Source organism: Terrapene carolina, unplaced genomic scaffold, assembly GCF_002925995.2.
Source record: "Terrapene carolina triunguis isolate 2854851 unplaced genomic scaffold, T_m_triunguis-2.0 Scaffold22, whole genome shotgun sequence".
Classification (NCBI taxonomy): domain Eukaryota; kingdom Metazoa; phylum Chordata; order Testudines; family Emydidae; genus Terrapene; species Terrapene triunguis.
Window position 1 is genome coordinate 16,429,469 of NW_020664373.1, and position 18,091 is coordinate 16,447,559.

General features: G+C 40.2%; 1 protein-coding gene across 1 annotated transcript in view; it reads left to right on the forward strand.

Moving 5' to 3' along the window:
• Positions 1-18,091, forward strand: part of LOC112118062 (DNA polymerase alpha catalytic subunit) — a 349,709-nt gene that overhangs the window by 23,860 nt on the left and 307,758 nt on the right. Inside the window, exons 5-12 of the mRNA XM_026648867.1 lie at positions 4,538-4,653; positions 5,287-5,349; positions 7,009-7,107; positions 11,314-11,509; positions 11,703-11,859; positions 12,742-12,920; positions 17,215-17,327; positions 17,774-17,890. Of these exons, the coding sequence (XP_026504652.1) occupies positions 4,538-4,653; positions 5,287-5,349; positions 7,009-7,107; positions 11,314-11,509; positions 11,703-11,859; positions 12,742-12,920; positions 17,215-17,327; positions 17,774-17,890 (1,040 nt within the window). The remainder of the gene's footprint in view (positions 1-4,537; positions 4,654-5,286; positions 5,350-7,008; positions 7,108-11,313; positions 11,510-11,702; positions 11,860-12,741; positions 12,921-17,214; positions 17,328-17,773; positions 17,891-18,091) is intronic.

An 18,091-nucleotide genomic window follows, 5' to 3' on the forward strand; every position in this document is an offset into this window, starting at 1 on the left:
GTCTCCTTTCATAAGACAGGTTTTCCATTCCTCGGATCATCCTAGTAGCCCTTCTCTGTACCTGTTCCAGTTTGAATTCATCCTTCTTAAACATGGGAGACCAGAACTGCACACACTATTCCAGATGAGGTCTCACCAGTGCCTGATATAACGGTACTAACACCTCCTTATCTCTATGGAAATACCTCGCCTGATGGATCCCAAGATCGCATTAGCTTTTTTCATGGCCATATCACATTGGCGGCTCATAGTCATCCTGTGATCAACCAATACTCCAAGGTCCTTCTCCTCCTCTGTTACTTCCAACTGATGGGTCCCCAGCTTATAACAATAATTCTTGTTATTAATCCCTAAATGCATGACGTGCACTTTTCACTATTAAATTTCATCCTATTACTATTAGTCCAGTTTACAGGGTCATCCAGTTCTTCCTGTATGATATCCCGGGGTCCTTCTCTGTATTGGCAATACCTCCCAACTTTGTGTCAGCCGCAAACTTTATTAGCACATTCCCACTTTTTGTGCCAAAGTCAGTAATAAAAAGATTAAATAAGATTGGTCCCAAAACTGATCCCTGAGGAACTCCACTAGTAACCTCTCTCCAGCCTCACAGTTCACCTTTCAGTATGACCCGTTGTAGTCTCCCCTTTAACCAGTTCCTTATCCACCTTTCAGTTTTCATATTGATCCCCATCTTTTCCAATTTAGCTAATAATTCTCCATGTGGAACCGTATCAAATGCCTTACTGAAATTGAGGTAAACTAGATCCACTCGTTTCCTTTGTCTAAAAAATCTGTTACCTCCTCAAAGAAGGAGATCAGGTTGGTTTGGCACAATCTACCTTTTGTAAAACCATGTTGTATTTTGTCCCAATTATCATTGACCTCAATGTCCTTAACTACTTCAAAATTTTTTCCAAGACCTTTCATACTACAGATGTCAAACTAACAGGCCTGTAGTTGCCCGGATCACTTTTTTCCCCTTTCTTAAAGATAGGAACTATGTTAGCAATTCTCCAGTCATACGGTACAACCCCTGAGTTTACAGAGTCATTAAAAATTCTTGCTAATGGGCTTGCAATTTCATGTGCCAGTTCCTTTAATATTCTTGGATGAAGATTATCTGGGCCCCCCCGATTTAGTCTCATTAAGCTGTTTGAGTTTGGCTTCTACCTCGGATGTGGTAATATCTACCTCCATATCCTCATTCGTCATCCTACCATTATCCCTAAACTCCTCATTAGCCTCATTAAAGACTGAGGCAATGTATTTGTTTAGATATTGGGCCATGCCTAATTTATCCTTAACCTCCACTCCATCCTCAGTGTTTAGCGGTCCCACTTCTTCTTTCTTTTCTTCTTATTTATATGGCTATAGAACCTTTTTCTATTGGTTTTAATTCCCTTTGCAAGGTCCAACTCTACATGGCTTTTGGCCTTTCTCACTTTATCCCTACATGTTCTGACCTCAATAAGGTAGCTTTCCTTGCTGATCACTCCCATCTTCCATTCCTTGTAGGCTTTCTGCTTTTTCTTAATCACCTCTCTGAGCTGCTTGCTCATCCAGCTTGGTCTACAACTCCTGCCTATGAATTTTTTCCCCTTTCTTGGGATGCAGGCTTCTGATAGTTTCTGCAACTTTGACTTGAAGTAATTCCAGGCCTACTCCACCTTTAGATCCACAAGTTCTTCAGTCCAATTCACTTCCCTAACTAATTTCCTTAATTTTTTAAAGTTAGCCCTTTTGAAATAAAAAACCCCTGGCAGGCCGGGCCAGTTTGTTTACCTGCCGCGTCTGCAGGTTCGGCCGATTGCGGCTCCCACTGGCCGTGGTTCGCCGTCCCGGGCCAATGGGGGTGCGGGTAGCAGCGCGGGCTGAGGGATGTGCTGGCTGCTGCTTCCTGCTGCCCCCATTGGCCTGGAGCGGCGAACCACGGCCAGTGGGAGCCGTGATTGGCCGAACCTGTGGATGTGGCAGATAAACAAACTAGCCCGGTCCGCCAGGGTGCTTACCCTGGCGGGCCGCGTGCCAAAGGTTGCTGATCCCTGGTCCAGAAGCAGGCAGCTGCCTTGGGAGGTTGTGCAGACTGCAGGTGACTTTACAAAATGCTGTGGCTTATTTTGTTTAAGTATGGGCCCTGGATTTCAATGGTATTTAACTATATGTGGTGACCTAAGTTTTACAGTCCTTCTCTTTTAGCTAGAACATCACGAAAAAGCTGTACTTGAGTAAATTTCAAGTTTCACTTCTAAATTGCTATGAAGTATTTTTCAGCATATATTGAAAGCAATCACATCCTTTTTCTGTACAAAAAATAATTCATTTCCCTTATCAAACCTTACATGCAGCCTTTTCTGTAGCGGTTAGTGGAGCAATATTCAGGACAAATTTGTGTAGTCTTGTTACTCTACAGTCTGCCCAATTTTCTTCAAACTTACTGTTCAACCTGTAGAGTAAAACGGCTAACTTTCAGACCAAACCAGTGTGACTAGCCAAAGTTTTAATAGGGCAAAAACAATGCTTATAATAGAGCTCTGTAAATTTTCTTGAAGCCATTTAGATATTTGTCATCTTTTGGCACTGTTTATAATAAAATATTTTAAGTTTGATAAACATTCAGTGCTACTTGAATGAAGCTGCATCAGTGGTGATTGGGGTCTAATGTTTTAATGACCAGCTATCTAACTGAAATAACTTTAACTTATGAAAGTGAGCCAATGTTAAGTCATACAAACATTTTCAAAAATCCAGTAAGTCTTTTTGTCTTCAAACAAGTGTAATTAATTTCTTAAATATGGAAATGTCTGTTCACTTTCTTCCTTATTGGTCTACTTTAAAGAGGTTGGGGCTTTAGACATGTCCATATGTAACTTTCATGCTTAAGCCTGTGATTATGTATTCATAAATATACAGTAAATCTAATTTATACTGCTAGTTCCATCATGGACAATCTAAAGAGATTTACAAATGATATGCAGGGATCCCTTTCTCCAATAGAGAGGTGAAATGTTGCAATTGTGTAACGTCATTTTGCTGTGTTGGCATCTTCAGATGGAATGTGCAGGATGTAATTACCCAACGTTTAATATCTGCACTCTTGTCAAAAATGCCATAGGATCTCCACTGGCAACAAATGATCAGAATCTCTTACAACTCATGAAAGATTGCACTTTCAATAGCGTAGTGCCCCTAACATTATGCTGGGCTCAATACTGACTACCAGGAAAGAGTGCCTCTTACTGAAGTGTAAACATAGTTTCTTATAACAACTGCGTTTACCATAGAAGCTTTCTGTCCTAGCACTGGGATACTCTTGATGAGCTTGTATGATCAGACAGGATTTCAGAATAGGCAGCAGATTTAAAACAAACAAAAGGAAGTATTTTTTCACACAACGCACAGTCAACCTGTGGAACTCTTTGCCAGAGGATGTTGTGAAAGCCAAGACTATAACAGGGTTCAAAAAAGAACTAGATAAGTTCATGGAGTATAGGTCCATCAATGGCTATTAGCCAGGATGGGCAGAGATGGTGACCCTAGCCTCTGTTTGCCAGAAGCTGGGAATGGGCGAGAGGGGATGGATCACTTGATGATGATGATCTGTTCTGCTCATTCCCTCTGAGGCACCTGGCATTGGCCACTGTCGGAGGAAGACCGGATACTAGGCTAGATGGACCTTTGGTCTGACCCAGTATGGCTGTTCTTATGTTCTTTAGTGGTTTCTTTGTGTTTAAAAACTTGACTGAATTTCTTTTGGTTCTTGTGAAAGCTACCAGTTAATAACCTTGAGGACAGAAGTCATATGTTTATCTGCAGGATATGTACAGGGGCAAGGGAAGCTTCTGCACAACTCCCTGAGGGCAGGTCTACACAAACATGTAGTTTGCAGCAAGCTGGGGTATGAATCTATCCCACACTAGCTGTCCATGTGGACCCTGATGATGTGCACTAATGAACTAGACATGCTAGGTAACTTGACTAAGTCACATAGGAAGTCATTGGCAACACAAAGAATCAGACCTTGTCTCCATAGTCCTAGGCTTGCTAACTAACCACTGTACCATCTTTCCTCTATGCAAATACTCTGCTGTACCATACTCTGGAGCAGTGGTTCTCAACCTATTTACTGTTACGGGCCACCTATGCGGCTCACAATGAGTTATCTGGGTCGCATCCAATACTACCTGTATGGCCCTGAGGATGTCACATGGGCTGCATTTCTGTGCTGATTGGGCCGTAGGCTGAGAACCACTGCTCTGTAGTGACCACATTTTAGTATATGAGAGGTAGTTCAGTAATTGGCCTGTGTGATACTTCCAAGAAGGCTACAAACTCTGGTGATAGCTTTTTGTAATGTAATTCTGAACAGCTATTAGATTGTAACGCCTTGCATGAACTGCCAACTTACGCTGGATATGAGCGAGTAGCCTAAAGGTTAAAGATGATTCCTTTACCAATTCCATCAACTGTTCAGCCCCTACTGATAACTGGAGCCTTTAATTATTTGAGAAATCACTTCTCTCTCTTGCTCCTGTAGGAAAAGGTGACAAAACATCCACAAATGACAAAAAGAACGTGAAGAAGTCTGTGGTGTCAAAGCCAAACACCATCAAGTCTATGTTTATGGCTAGTGCAGGGAAGAAAAACACAGATGTAAGTTGTATTTTTATATTTCAATTTAAATGTCCTACGTTCAGTTAGACTTGTAACTTTATTTTCTTTACTCAAAGTGACAAATGTTTTGGTTACTACTGTTTGACTTTTTAAAATCAATTGGCACACAAGCCAGACTTAAAAGCTCTCACTGGGAGTTTCTGGGTGCTGGTCACTCTTGAAAATCTGGCCCATGGTATGTGGGGAACATCCTTATTCTGTATTGACCGAGTCTTTCGGTTCAGTTAAGTGCATATAATTTTTCAGGTATCTAAAAGGGTGTCATAAGGAGGAGGGAGAAAACTTGTTCACCTTAGCCTCTGAGGATAGAACAAGAAGCAATGGGCTTAAACTGCAGCAAGGGAGGTCTAGGTTGGACATTAGGAAAAAGTTCCTAACTGTCAGGGTGGTTAAACACTGGAATAAATTGCCTAGGGAGGTTGTGGAATCTCCATCTCTGGAGATATTTAAGAGTAGGTTAGATAAATGTCTATCAGGGATGGTCTAGACAGTATTTGGTCCTGCCATGCGGGCAGGGGACTGGACTCGATGACCTCTCGAGGTCCCTTCCAGTCCTAGAATCTATGAATCTATAAGTCTATATAGCTAATACAGCTGTCTAATATTTTACAGAAAACTGTAGACTTGTCCAAGGATGACTTACTCGGGGATATTCTGCAAGATCTGAATGCTGAGGTAAGTAGTTGAATTCTGAGGGGTATAATGTACTGAACACCCCAATCAATGATGCAATTCATCCAGTTATCAGAAGTTTTTAAGAAGCATTTTTTTTTTTTTTTTTTTAAATGGACCTCCTAAGATTTTATTATTTTAGTGAAGTCATTCCCAACTCTTGGCTGTGACAATCTTTGTCCCATCTTTAGGTACACAAAAAGTCAGGTCAGCCAATGACTCTAGTTAATCAGCATGACAGTACTCATTACTGTATTAGCAGACTTCCTTAAAATTACAAAGACTAACACTTTCAACAGCACGTATCACAATGTCCTTTGGGGTTACTGAACATGACACATCATTAATATAAATTAAAATTACAAATATATTTTAAAAAAAATTAGAACATTGCCATGTCCTTCATTTAGCTTTACTATAAATATTCGATACTCATTCCCACGCTATCTGATACCTAACTATAGGGTTATGTCACCTTATTAACTGTTACTAACATCACAAACATCTAAATAGTTCAGGAAATGCTTTCATGCTATCCTGATATTGTCTGCTGTTGCAAGGCATATGTGAAATACCAGATTTTGTGGAGGCTAAGTGAGAAAAACATTTTAATACAAAATACTTTCATCATATTTTCACTTAAGTACACAGTCTGTTGTTGTGGAATAGTTGGCTAGTTAATAAAGCTTTGGAGTTCACTAATACGCTTCTCCTCATGTTCTAAATGGCATTGTTTCTTTCTGCATTTACGGGCACAAATGTACATCTTAAAATTGTTTGTCCACTAGTATGCCAGTGCTGAAAACCAACTACAAATTTTCCTAAATAACACATTCTCCTGAACTATTGTCTACTGAAACAGTTTGTAAAGCCAACACGTTAAACTTATGACTCTCAGCCATAACTGAATTTTTAACTTTTTTTGTCATACTTCATATTAGCTGTAGTCTAAAAAAATCTATGGTGAGGGATGAGAAGCATTTGGAAAACTTTCCATTGCATCCACACATTTTTAACTGAATTTCTTTGGCTCTTGTGGGTCTCCAAACTTCATCCAAAGATTTGTGTCGTCAAGACTCCTTCTTTTATTTAAATGCCAGCAGTGTGCTTGATGCTGTATAAAATACAAGGAAAGGTGGTCCCTCTACTGTGACTTATGATCTAAAATTTTTATTGATTTTCTTTTCACACCAAGATTTTGTATAATACTATATTATCAGTTGGCATAATACTCCCACTGCGGCTTTGACTGTTCTGGACCCCCTTGGCCATTGTTTTGCATTCTCCTCTAGTTTAGGAGCAAGCTATGTAGCTGCTTTTAATGATTTTTTTTTTCCAATTAATTTTTTCACAATGTTAACACTCAAAACCAAAACCGTATTAGAATCCTTGTGGCCTTGTCACTTCAAGTAAATTGGAAAAAAAAAAAGGTTGTTTAGTTGGTGTGGAAGGATTTCTCACTCGCTTAGGGAATTTGAGGAAACGCTCCCAAAGTGAAGACACTTCATAGTGTCACTTTTTGTTGGGACTCTGATACTTTTGTAGTAGCTGATGCAGCATGTATGCGGGGTTAGAGGGTGAAGAGAAAAATTGGGTGGCTTTTTCCTTCTCTGTCAAATTCTACTAATGCAGGGCCATTCTCATATTTTCCCTCCTTTTTAGACTGTTCAGATAACTCCACCTCCAGTTGTAAAGCTAAGAAAGAAAAGACCTGTTGGAGCGTCACTGAATCCTTTCTCTGTACAGTCACCGGCCCATACGGTAAAGTTGCAGATCCAAATTTTTTTTTTTTTTTTTGCTTATGACTAACTTATGTTTTGAATAAGTAAGCTCCTGTTTTATTATTGGCTTCCTTAGTAAAAACAGAAGGTCTGTAATTTCCTTTTTGGTACTCTAATACAGAGATGAAAATACACTTTTGCGTCTGACTATCTTTGTAGTTGGGTGAGTACATACTGTAGATTCAGTTATCACTTCACCATTCATACAGTGTTTTAGAGTTACATGACACGTTACTCATAGATGCTTCATATGCACTAAAAAGCTTATGTAAACAAGTTATGACAAAAGGATATTGAGGGGTTTATTAAGGGAGAATGAATTTTTAAATGAATTTGGAGGAAAGGATGCTTGGCAGATGGGGCACAACGAAATAGGCATGAAGTGAGGTGGGAAAAGGAGATAAGGCAGAAAGATTGGAAAGAGCTTGTAAAAAGAGTGGAAAATGGAAAGATGTAAATAGGGGAAATATTATTTAGGAATGTGGGTGCATATACGGCCCTTCGGTTTTGCAGAAGGTGCGGAACCAGTGGAAGTCTTCTGATAGGGGTAGAATGGTTTGAGAGGAGGCATGAAAGATGACTCTAGCAGCAGCTTTTTTGGAGAGACTCACTGCTAAGAAGCAGGGAGACTGGAGGGTAGGCTATTGCTATGTCATAAGCCTTGATATATGGGCAGTGGTTTTAGCAGTGGAGACAATGAGGTGAGGACACAATTTTTATGTGAAAAGACTTAGTGAGAGCTGCAAGGAGGAGAGAAGAGTCAGAGACTGAGGCTCAGGACCTGGAAGTGGGACAGATAATGGAATTGTTGATGGAGAGATACAGAAGCAGGAAAGCTGAGAAGTTAATGTTTGAGGAGGGGAGTTTGAAATGGCAGCTGGGCATCCAAAAGATGTCAGGCAATAAGATACAAGACTGGGTGGAGAGGAAGCCCCTGGAACTTGAAAATCAGCTTGTGTAGTAGAAGTAGATGAAACCGTGGGATAGATAAGATCACTGAGGGGGAAAAGGAGGGGCCAGAAAAGAGAAACTGAGGAACAACAGCGGGGAAGAGGGTCAAAGGGATTTGGAGATGGCTGATAAATGTTCATGGGCATAGAAAGAGTTGTAGCATACTGGGACAGTTTAGTGAGGGATACGATTGAAGGATACAAATGGTATAGAGGAGATAAATCCTATTTGCCATTAAAATACAAGAACGACAGTGCAATTGGAAAAACAAATTAAAAACTGAAACATACTCTTACACCATGAATAATTAACTTGTGGATTTGTCACAAGAGATTATTGAGACTAAATTTAATAGGATTAAAAAATTATCCATATATCTAAATGAGGATCTGAACCCTGATGCTTCGGGGGTGTTAGTCAACTACTAGCTGACATAGGTTAGGAAGAAATTTAGCCATCAGGCACGCTCTTCCATAATTGTCCATGCTACTATTTTCCTCTGAAGCATATGATACTGTCCTTTGTCAGAATGCTGGATTAGATGCGCCACTGGTCTGATGGTCCTATAACAGCGGTTCTCAAACTTTTGTATTGGTGACCTCTTTTACACAGCAAGCCTCTGAGTGCGACCCCCCCCCCATATAAATTAAAAACACTTAAAAAAAGTATTTAATGCTATTATAAATGCTGGTGGTGAAGCAGGGTTTGGAGGTGGAGGTTGACAGCTTGTGACCCCCCCCCCCATGTAATAACCTCACTGCCCCCTGAGGGGTCACCACCCCAAGTTTGAGAACCCCTGTCCTAGAAGGAGCAATTGGAGGCTTTTAAGAGCTGTCCACAAGGTAGAATGAGAACCAGGAAGAAAGTCTTGGAAACTAAGTGGAAGTGAGCAGGTAGTGACTAACGTTTTCAATTTCAATAGGCAGATCTGGAAACATAAGTATAGAGAAGTGTCTATTTGGTTGAAGTAGGAGGAGTCATTAGTACTAAAGGGTACATCCAGACTACCCGCCGGATTGGCGGGTAGCGATTGGTCTGTCGGGGATCGATATATCGTGTCTCGTCTAGACGCAATATACCGATCCCTGAACGCGCTCCCGTCGACTCCTGAACTCCACCAGGGTGAGTGGCGGTAGCGGAGTCAATGGGGGAGCCGTGGCCGTCGATCCCGTGCCGTGAGGATGGGAGGTAAGTCAAAATAAGATACGTCGACTTCAGCTACGCTATTCCTGTAGCTGAAGTTGCGTATCTTACATCGACCCCTCTGCCCCCCCCCCCCCCCCCCCCCCCCCCCCCCAGTGTAGACCAGGCCTTAGTGAAGGTGGCTTCAGGAGAGTGCAGAAGCTGAATAAGAGAGGATGCGGTTGGAGAAGGTAACAGTCTAGGATTCTGGAGAGTAAGAAAGGGAATAGGCAACTTTGATCAAAGGAAGGCTTATTTAAGACAGGAATAATGATTGGGCAGCTGGGGTAGATGAGGTAAAAAGAAATAGAGAGAATAAATATTAACATTTTTTAAACTTTATTTTAGTTTACAATAGTTTATTTTGGTTTACAATAGATCAACTGCACAGACCTGTTCTATTTAGTGGTTGACAGTGGAGCCTTAGATAGAGCATTAGACTGGGACTTGGGAGACCAAGGTTCTATTCATGACTAAGACCCTGGCTTGCTGTGACCGTGAGCAAGACACTTCATTTTCCTGTTCCTCAGTTTCCCCATCTGAACTAGATGATGACAGTAGTGAGGCCTTGCTCAATAAAGTGCATAGAACTATCACCAGTTATTGGAAGATCTCATGACTCCCCTCCCAGAACACCATTTTCAAGGTTAAAGGCAGGGGGGTAGGATGAGGTAGTTGCAGCTGTTCCAATGTTCTGTCTGAAGCTCTAGCTCTGAGTGGACCTTGTGGGCGGAAGAGAGGTTTTGGGAGCATGCAAAAGTGGAGTGAGAACATTTAGGGATTTTTTTTTTCGAAGCAGCAAGCCTCTAAATGCTTTGAGTTTGTGCAAATGGGAACTTTTGAGAGGCTTATAACTCCGCTAAATGTAACTGAATAACAAAAGGGGCCTGTCCCCTTATCAACTTCTAAATCTCTGCTTCAGAGCATAGGGAGGCTGGAACTCTTCAGTGAAATGGTTGGAAATCAATTTTAACATTAGGAAGACAACCTCTTTTTCCCCTAACCTTGCTGTTGGAAATGAATGGTCTTTGCTGAAACTTTAAAAAGACGTATCAGCCGGAGGTAGAAAGAGCCTGTAAAACTTCAGTCCAAACAGTTAGTTAGTTTGGCAAAGTTATAAACAACTGAAAAATTACTTGGGCTGCCTTAACATGGGCAGGGCCCCATGTATCCTGTGATTGTGTCGCTGCAGAATTCATTCCTTTGCTACATAATAATGCTCCAGAATCGGACCTTTCATTTGAAAATTGTTCTTGCCTTTATGGTTTCAGCGAGTACCCCCAAAATGTAAACAGTCTTAAATGATGCAGTGTCCTGTGTCTGCATCTGTAGAGTACCTGAAACTCTTAGGACTGAGGGGTGTAGCCTGTCCTATTCATCTCAATCAGGGCCCCGTGGAATTTGGATACTATGGTTACATAAACTGGCATTCACCAATTTGCTGCAGTTAGGCACACAACTGTATTTTCCCCCTGCCCTGCCATACCATACCTACCATTTCCCTTACAATTGTGAGTTAATTGGAGTACTGTGCGCACTCCCTGCACTGTTCCATGGAGCAAGTCAGAAGAGAGTTGAGGGAGCGAGAATTTAACTTCCTGGCTGTACCAATGTATGCTGGCAAACTAGGCTGCCTGGGGAGCTAGAGAGAAGCTGACAGCCAGCTCCATTCTTGCCTGGCACAAATGGGGAGAAGGAGGTTCTGAGGTCAGCCTCTTCGCTCCTGAGCTGAGGCCTGGGGAGAACAGCAAAAAACTCATGCCCAAAAATAATCAACAAATGCTGTCTATTAATATTTTCAACTATGACCCATAGAACTGTCTGGTTTTTGTTGTTGTTTTTTTTTTTTGGGTGTAGGTTTGGGAATAGAAATGGTGGTAGAATAAATGTTGCCATGGAATTGAGGAGTTGTTGCTGAGAAATTTGATGTTGTGTTGAAGAGTGTGCAAAACCCTGACTGTAGGCCTTATTGCCAACTTCATTTATAACTAAACAGTGTAATTCTCCTTTAAGGAAAATTAAAGTTTAATTTGTGCCTAAAATATTTTTTCAGGTAGTATCCCCTATAGTAAGGAAAGCTCCCACTACTGTCAAAAAGGAAGTTCTTTCTCCAACTACCGCTGATCCTAAGCATGCCACTTATGCAGCAAAACCTGTTGCAGTCCATAAAGAGAATGGTGCTGAATATACAATAAAAACTGCAGAAAATGAAGAACTGGTGAAGGCAAAACCAGAGAAAGCTATTCAAGGTATTTTAAAAATTCTGGCAACGGAGATAGCAAATGTAGCATGTTCTAAAATATTTTAGTTACCATTGGGGCTAAGTGTGAAAATAGCTTAAAGTGATTCATATTAATGTTGAATACTGTGTGTATGTACTAGAATTATATAGTATATTGTATTAATGATTCAACCCCTTAGTTCTTTTTACAATGCTTACAGAAAATGATCAGGGCATGATGGATTTTGAGGATGGGGATTTTGATGAACCTATGGAAGCGGATATACCAGAGACTGCCGGGGCCCTGAAGAAAGAACAGAAACTAGAAAAGAAAGAGACACAACAAGTGGATTCTGTGAAGGAAGATGCATCCTTTTTGTAAGGATCTGTGGTTGCAAAAGACCTTTTTTTGCTGAAAGAAGTTATATTTATGACTTTATTATATTTGGACTTGATATTTACAGATATTTACTTGATATTTACATATTTATTTTTCTCAAGGCATTGTTCTGTGATTGCACTGTAGGGACTTGAAAAACGTGCATGTTGAAGGGAGTAAACTGGCTGACGGCTACTTAAGAAAAGGGATACTTCATGTTTCTGGGGATAGACAATTCCTGTCTGGGTAAACAGTGTAATGTTTTAGGTTAAGTGCTCAATGTATATTGCACAGAGCTGGTGATGTAATGTGGAAGTTTTAGACTGCACATCTTGGTGCTGATGAACAGAAATCAGGAATCACTAAAGATTTATATTACTGAATACCTTATAATTGCCCAAAACATTAATGATAGTTAAAGCCAGTTTCCCGTGACAAATAGTCATGCCATTGAAGTTCAAAATGCGAAAGTAATGATTTTAAGGTCCTTTTCCTATATAGGAGAGTTTTGAAGCACTTTTTAAATACTGTTTCATGACTGAAAATTATGACAAGTCAAATCATGGTTTGAAGTGTACAAGGTGCTTCACAGAAACAAATAATGACTCTGTCCCACCCCAGATAGCTTACAGTCGAAGGTAGCCTTGCAAACTGATGGGATTACTCATGCTGTAAAGACTTGCATGTCTGGGGTCTGTCTAATAGTTTAAAGGAACTATTAATGCCTGTCTGCTGGATATATGAGAGCTATATTTGTGGGGGAAATAATGGAGTATTGCATGTTAGCTGGTTTCTTGTGACAGATCTTAAGTCATGTCTTCTCAAAAGTTATGGTTGTAGTGAACATACAACCTTACTCATCTGTTTTTCAATACTTGCAGAAGTTCTTTTCTCCCTGATATGTCCTGTTGGACCAGAATGGATAAGGATGAAATTGATTTAGTTGCCTCAGAAGTTCAAGTGGACCCCAGTTGCCTGCCACTAGTGAACGGGGAAGATGGTGATCAAGTCTTTAGGTTTTATTGGCTGGATGCTTACGAAGATCAGTATAGTCAACCAGGTATCTACACATTTAAAGACAGAAAGTAATTCTCTCGTTCCTTTCAATTTAATCTCGCCATGAAGGCAGGGATTTTCAAAGGAGCCCAAGGAAAGACTAGCTGCTCTCTATGCCTGTTGAAGTTCTCCCCCGGAAGCTGCTTTGTAACTTGCACAGGGTTATTCCTCCCTCTGTATGATATAACTACTTGACAAAATGAAAGTCTTGTCTATTATTTGTGGTCTGGTATAGTGTTAGGGGGGAAGGAAAAGGATTTTAGTGCTGTTAAATCTGGGGAATATGCTGACATTATTTGCCTCTGTGTGCTAGGAATGAGTTGATGTGTCTAACTTCTTGGCTAAGTGGTACAATAGTTAAATGCACCGTTCTCTTCCTTTTGAAAATATAATCTGAAATCCTGATTAGATCATTAGTTTGATCTCCTAGGTCCTGATAAACCTGTCTTTGTATTACAAGTCACATGTGTTGTAGGAGGTGGAGGAGAGGAGGCAGACTGGTTGTGGAATAGATATTATTGTGCAAAAATCTTCATAAAGCTCTGCCAAGATACTTCAGTCCTATCTCACTTATTTCATATCTCTAGTGCTTTTGGTCTCTGTCTTCCATGCATATCAACCTCATTCACGCTCTTAGTGGTAGAGGAAAAATACCTATTTTGGAGGCTTTGGACTAATGCTCCAAGTGCTAAGTCTAATGCATTTTGCAGTTACACCTTTCTTAACTTGTGGTGCCAAGGGGTTAAATATGAGTCGGTCTCTTTGTATGCTGAGTGCGTTGAAAAGCTTCCTGATGAGAGCAGCTAGTGATCACTGAAGCCGTGGTGAAATCAATGATTCTAATATAAAATAGCTACTCTTAAAGACCCTGTTATTGTTTTTTACTTCTGTCTTGGCTTGTAAGTCAGTGGTTGCTGAATGGAACACAATTATGAAAGGATTTATTTTTCTTGCATGTTTTTCTTGCATAAGAATGTCCTTATTTTGACATTTCAAGGTTGAATAATAGACTGCACCTGGTTTCAATTAATAGTGCAAGGGGGGAAGTAAATTTTGACATTACTTTTTGTTTAACAGTTTCATTATTTTTATGGAAAATGGGCATAAACAATGTCAAATACATTGCTTGAAATGAAGCTGGACTGCAAGATAAATAAGACTCTCTAAAATCATTTGTAACTTTGAAATACAATCTGTTTTCCTTCATGGTTCCCTTAAACTGTTTTATGGAAAGAATTGGAAGGCTGTACTCCTATCTTAAAAATTTGATGAAATAAATAATAAAATAAAACAATAGGTGTCCATCTAGTGCTCTGGTCACCTGTCCTATAGCTTAAAAAGCTAAGAATAAACCAGGAACTACTCCTAAATATCTCAACCTTAGCCCACACCCTTATTAAAGGCTTAATGAAGGAGGTGAGGGAGAAAGAGAACCTGGGCTCTGGTAGACCAAGGGAGCAAGTCCTGAAATTGAAGACCTCCCCAAAATTGTTTATATTGAAGGAGCTCCAGCTCAAACACCTCTGATCTCAGTAATGGCAGTACGTTGTAGGAGGAGAGAGAAATCTCCAGTAACCAAGTCCAAAATTATGAAGCGATTTTTCTTATAGGTTAACACTAGGCTTATCGGAATGTGATTTTTATTTTTTAATAATTTTGGGTGGGTAATGTTTGTTTTGAAGCATTTTTTAACATTTTTATAAATGTAGATTTTCATGGTTGTGGGAGATTATGGGAAGAGGTTCAGATGATAGCGGGGAGTCAGACAATGATTGAATGACAGTACATCTTGAGATTCAAAAAGTGAAGGCTTTATAGCTGTTAAAACAAATTGTCAACATCACATTGTGGATAAATGTAAAGTAATGCACATTGGAAAAAATAACCCCAACTATACATACAATATGATGGGAGCTAATTTAGCTACAACTAATCAGGAAAGAGATCTTGGAGTCCTCGTGGATAGTTCTCTGAAGACGTCCACGCAGTGTGCAGCGGCAGTCAAAAAAGCAAACAGGATGTTAGGAATCATTAAAAAAAGGATAGAGAACAAGACAGAGAATATCTTATTGCCCTTTTATAAATCCATGGTACGCCCACATCTTGAATACTGCGTACAGATGTGGTCTCCTTATCTCAAAAAAGATATACTGGCATTGGAAAAGGTTCAGAGAGGGACAACTAAAATGATTAGGGGTTTGGAACAGGTCCCATATGAGAAGAGATTAGAGGCTAGGACTTTTCAGCTTGGAAAAGAGGAGACTAAGGGGGGATATGATAGAGGTATATAAAATCATGAGTGATGTGGAGAAAGTGAATAAGGAAAAGTTATTTACTTGTTCCCATAATATAAGAACTAGGGGCCACCAAATGAAATTAATGGGTGGCAGGTTTAAAACAAATAAAAGGAAGAAGTTCTTCACACAGCGAAGTCAACCTGTGGAACTCCTTGCCTGAGGAGCTTGTGAAGGCTAGGACTATAACAGGGTTTAAAAGAACTAGATAAATTCATGGAGGTTAAGTCCATTAATGGCTATTAGCCAGGATGGGTAAGGAATGGTGTCCCTAGCCTCTGTTTGTCAGAGGGTTGAGATGGATGGCAGAAGAGAGATTACTTGATCATTACCTGTTAGGTTCAGTCCCTCTGGGGCACCTGGCACTAGCCACTGTCAGTAGACAGGATACTGGGCTGGATGGACCTTTGGTCTGACCCAGTATGGCCGTTCTTATGTTCTTAAAACAAATTGTCAACATCACATGTCAGACTATACAGAGTAAACATCCTTGTTCTTAAGCAGCAATTTTCTCAATTTTTTCTGTCTGTAAATTTCTACCATCATCAATAGAAATATTTGTGTGTGTGTGTGTGTGTGGGAGGGGGGAGTGAAATTGACATTTACCAATAAAAATATAATCCTTCCAAGCCTAGTTAAAACCAAACTCCTGAATTCTACCCAGAAGCTGATTGAAAGGTAACAGCACTGGTTTAATGTGCTCCCATCTTACAAGTCCACTTAAGTGGACTGCAGCATTCTGTGCTAGCTTCAGCTTTCAAATGTTTCCAAGGTGTAATCCCATGTAGCGTGCATTATAGCTGGTTCGTTGTACCTTTAATCTTGCGGTGATGCAGATGTGGATAATTGTGGCAAGGTCCACAATGAAAAGAAAAGATTGGTGAAAAAGCTGTCTTGGCTACACCTGTTACCTGGACATCCAGGAGCACCCTGAATTTAACAGCATCCCCAAGTTGTCCACCTGTACTGTTGCACTCCCTTTGTGAGGGGCGCTGATGTAAGTTCCACCAGCTTCCAGTTGCTTCCCCTAACCTCACCGTTCTCTCTATAACCTGGATGGAGTCACAACCAGCTAGCTGTCATCCAAGACCTAAGTTTTCTAGGCACTGGGAAATGGATCCCATTGCTCCAGCAGAGTCAAATGTGATGGGGATGTAGAGCTGGGTACCATCAGCATACTGAATGCAATGAACTCTCCTCACTAACCCTCCTAGTGGCCCCATATACTCACTGAACAAGACAGGTGACAAGCACCGTGCACGAGAGCCCTTGGGGCAGGGGAATTATTTCATTGACCGTGAGTTGCAGGAAACATTGTTGTACTTGTGGGGTCTTGTTTTTTGTGTGTGCTGTTCTTTTGAGCAGTGAATTGTCAAATATAAAAACTTTCTGGATTTTACTGTGGGAATTATTGCTGCGAAAATTCATAAGTTTGGGACTTGAAGCTGATAAATCTATTGAGTGAAATTTTCAGTGGATTGCAAAAGGCCTTCCACCAACTTAATTGGGTACAAAGGAGTCTGAATCTTGGAGAACTGAGTAAGGAAAAAACTTCATTGTCCTGGTTACCATCTAACACACCTCCATCTGGGAGGTTCAAGCCTTTTATGGAATACTTGACACCACACGCATTTCAGCATTTTCTTTCTTCACCTACTTTTTCTTTAGGGGGAATGAGAAGCTGTAAGAATAGAACTCTGAGAACAGAAGATAGTGGTGTGATGCCATCTTCTGTGCTTGACATTGCTTGGTTACCACAGTTTTGGAGGTGGATGGTTAAGGACCACATAAGTACTAGGTTTATAAAGTGATTGCTTAGATATTTGTAGAGCACTGTCTGTCAGCAGATGGAACTGTCAAGGACTACAAATTGGAAATTACTTTGGTCCTGTGGGTGAATTAATCTTTCTTTAGTTAGTTATACTTGAAGTGGCAGCTTTTCTGCTAGCAGCATCTTTGAGAATTTTTGGTTTCCTAATATCTAGTCTTTTCTTCCTTTCTCAGGTGTGGTATTTCTGTTTGGTAAAGTGTGGATTGAAGCAGCAGAGACGTATGTCAGCTGTTGTGTGACAGTGAAAAATATTGAGAGAATTATCTATCTACTGCCACGTGAGATGGTAGGCCTGAATTTCAGTGGGCTGCTGATGGGAAGCTATTGAAGTAAAATGCCTTCTGACTTGCTTACATGGAAAAAACAAGCTGTGCTGATTGTTGCATATGTGATATTCATTATGCAGAGTAGAATATCCCTGATTTTCAAGCTATAATGATGTAGCTAAGAAAAGGGCAGTTCCTTTACCTGAAACTAATGGTGGCAGTTTTCTTGGGTGATCTCCTGCTTACCATGTTAAGTTTCCAAGTCCTCTGTTTTAAGTAGTATTTAATAAATTTTACATTTTGTGAACTCATTTATTTTGGTGCCATAATACTCCTTGGCTACAAGCTTTGATTGTATGTCAGTTTACCCATTAAAATAACCTTGAATTTTGCTGACTTGTTAATTTTGTTAATGTTTGTTGTCACAATCTGTAAATGAAATAATTTGATTTGACTCTCTTTAAAGCAAATGGACCTAACTTCTGGTAAAGAGACAGAGAATCCTGTGACTATGATGAACATCTACCAAGAATTTAATGACCAGATTGCTGTAAAATACAAGATCATGAAGTTCAGATCTAAGGTTCGTCTCTTTTGTACATCACGCTCAGTCCCTTCCTATTTTTCTGTTTTTGGAGGGCAGAAAACTTTCAGTGGATAGCCATGCTGGTTGGTGTGTGGGTGGAAAAGGCAAAGTTGTAACTTGCATGTATGTGTATGTTTTCCTGTAACAGTGACTATCTGAATCTTTCTCAACTCAAGAATAAGTGAAACAGAGTTTGGA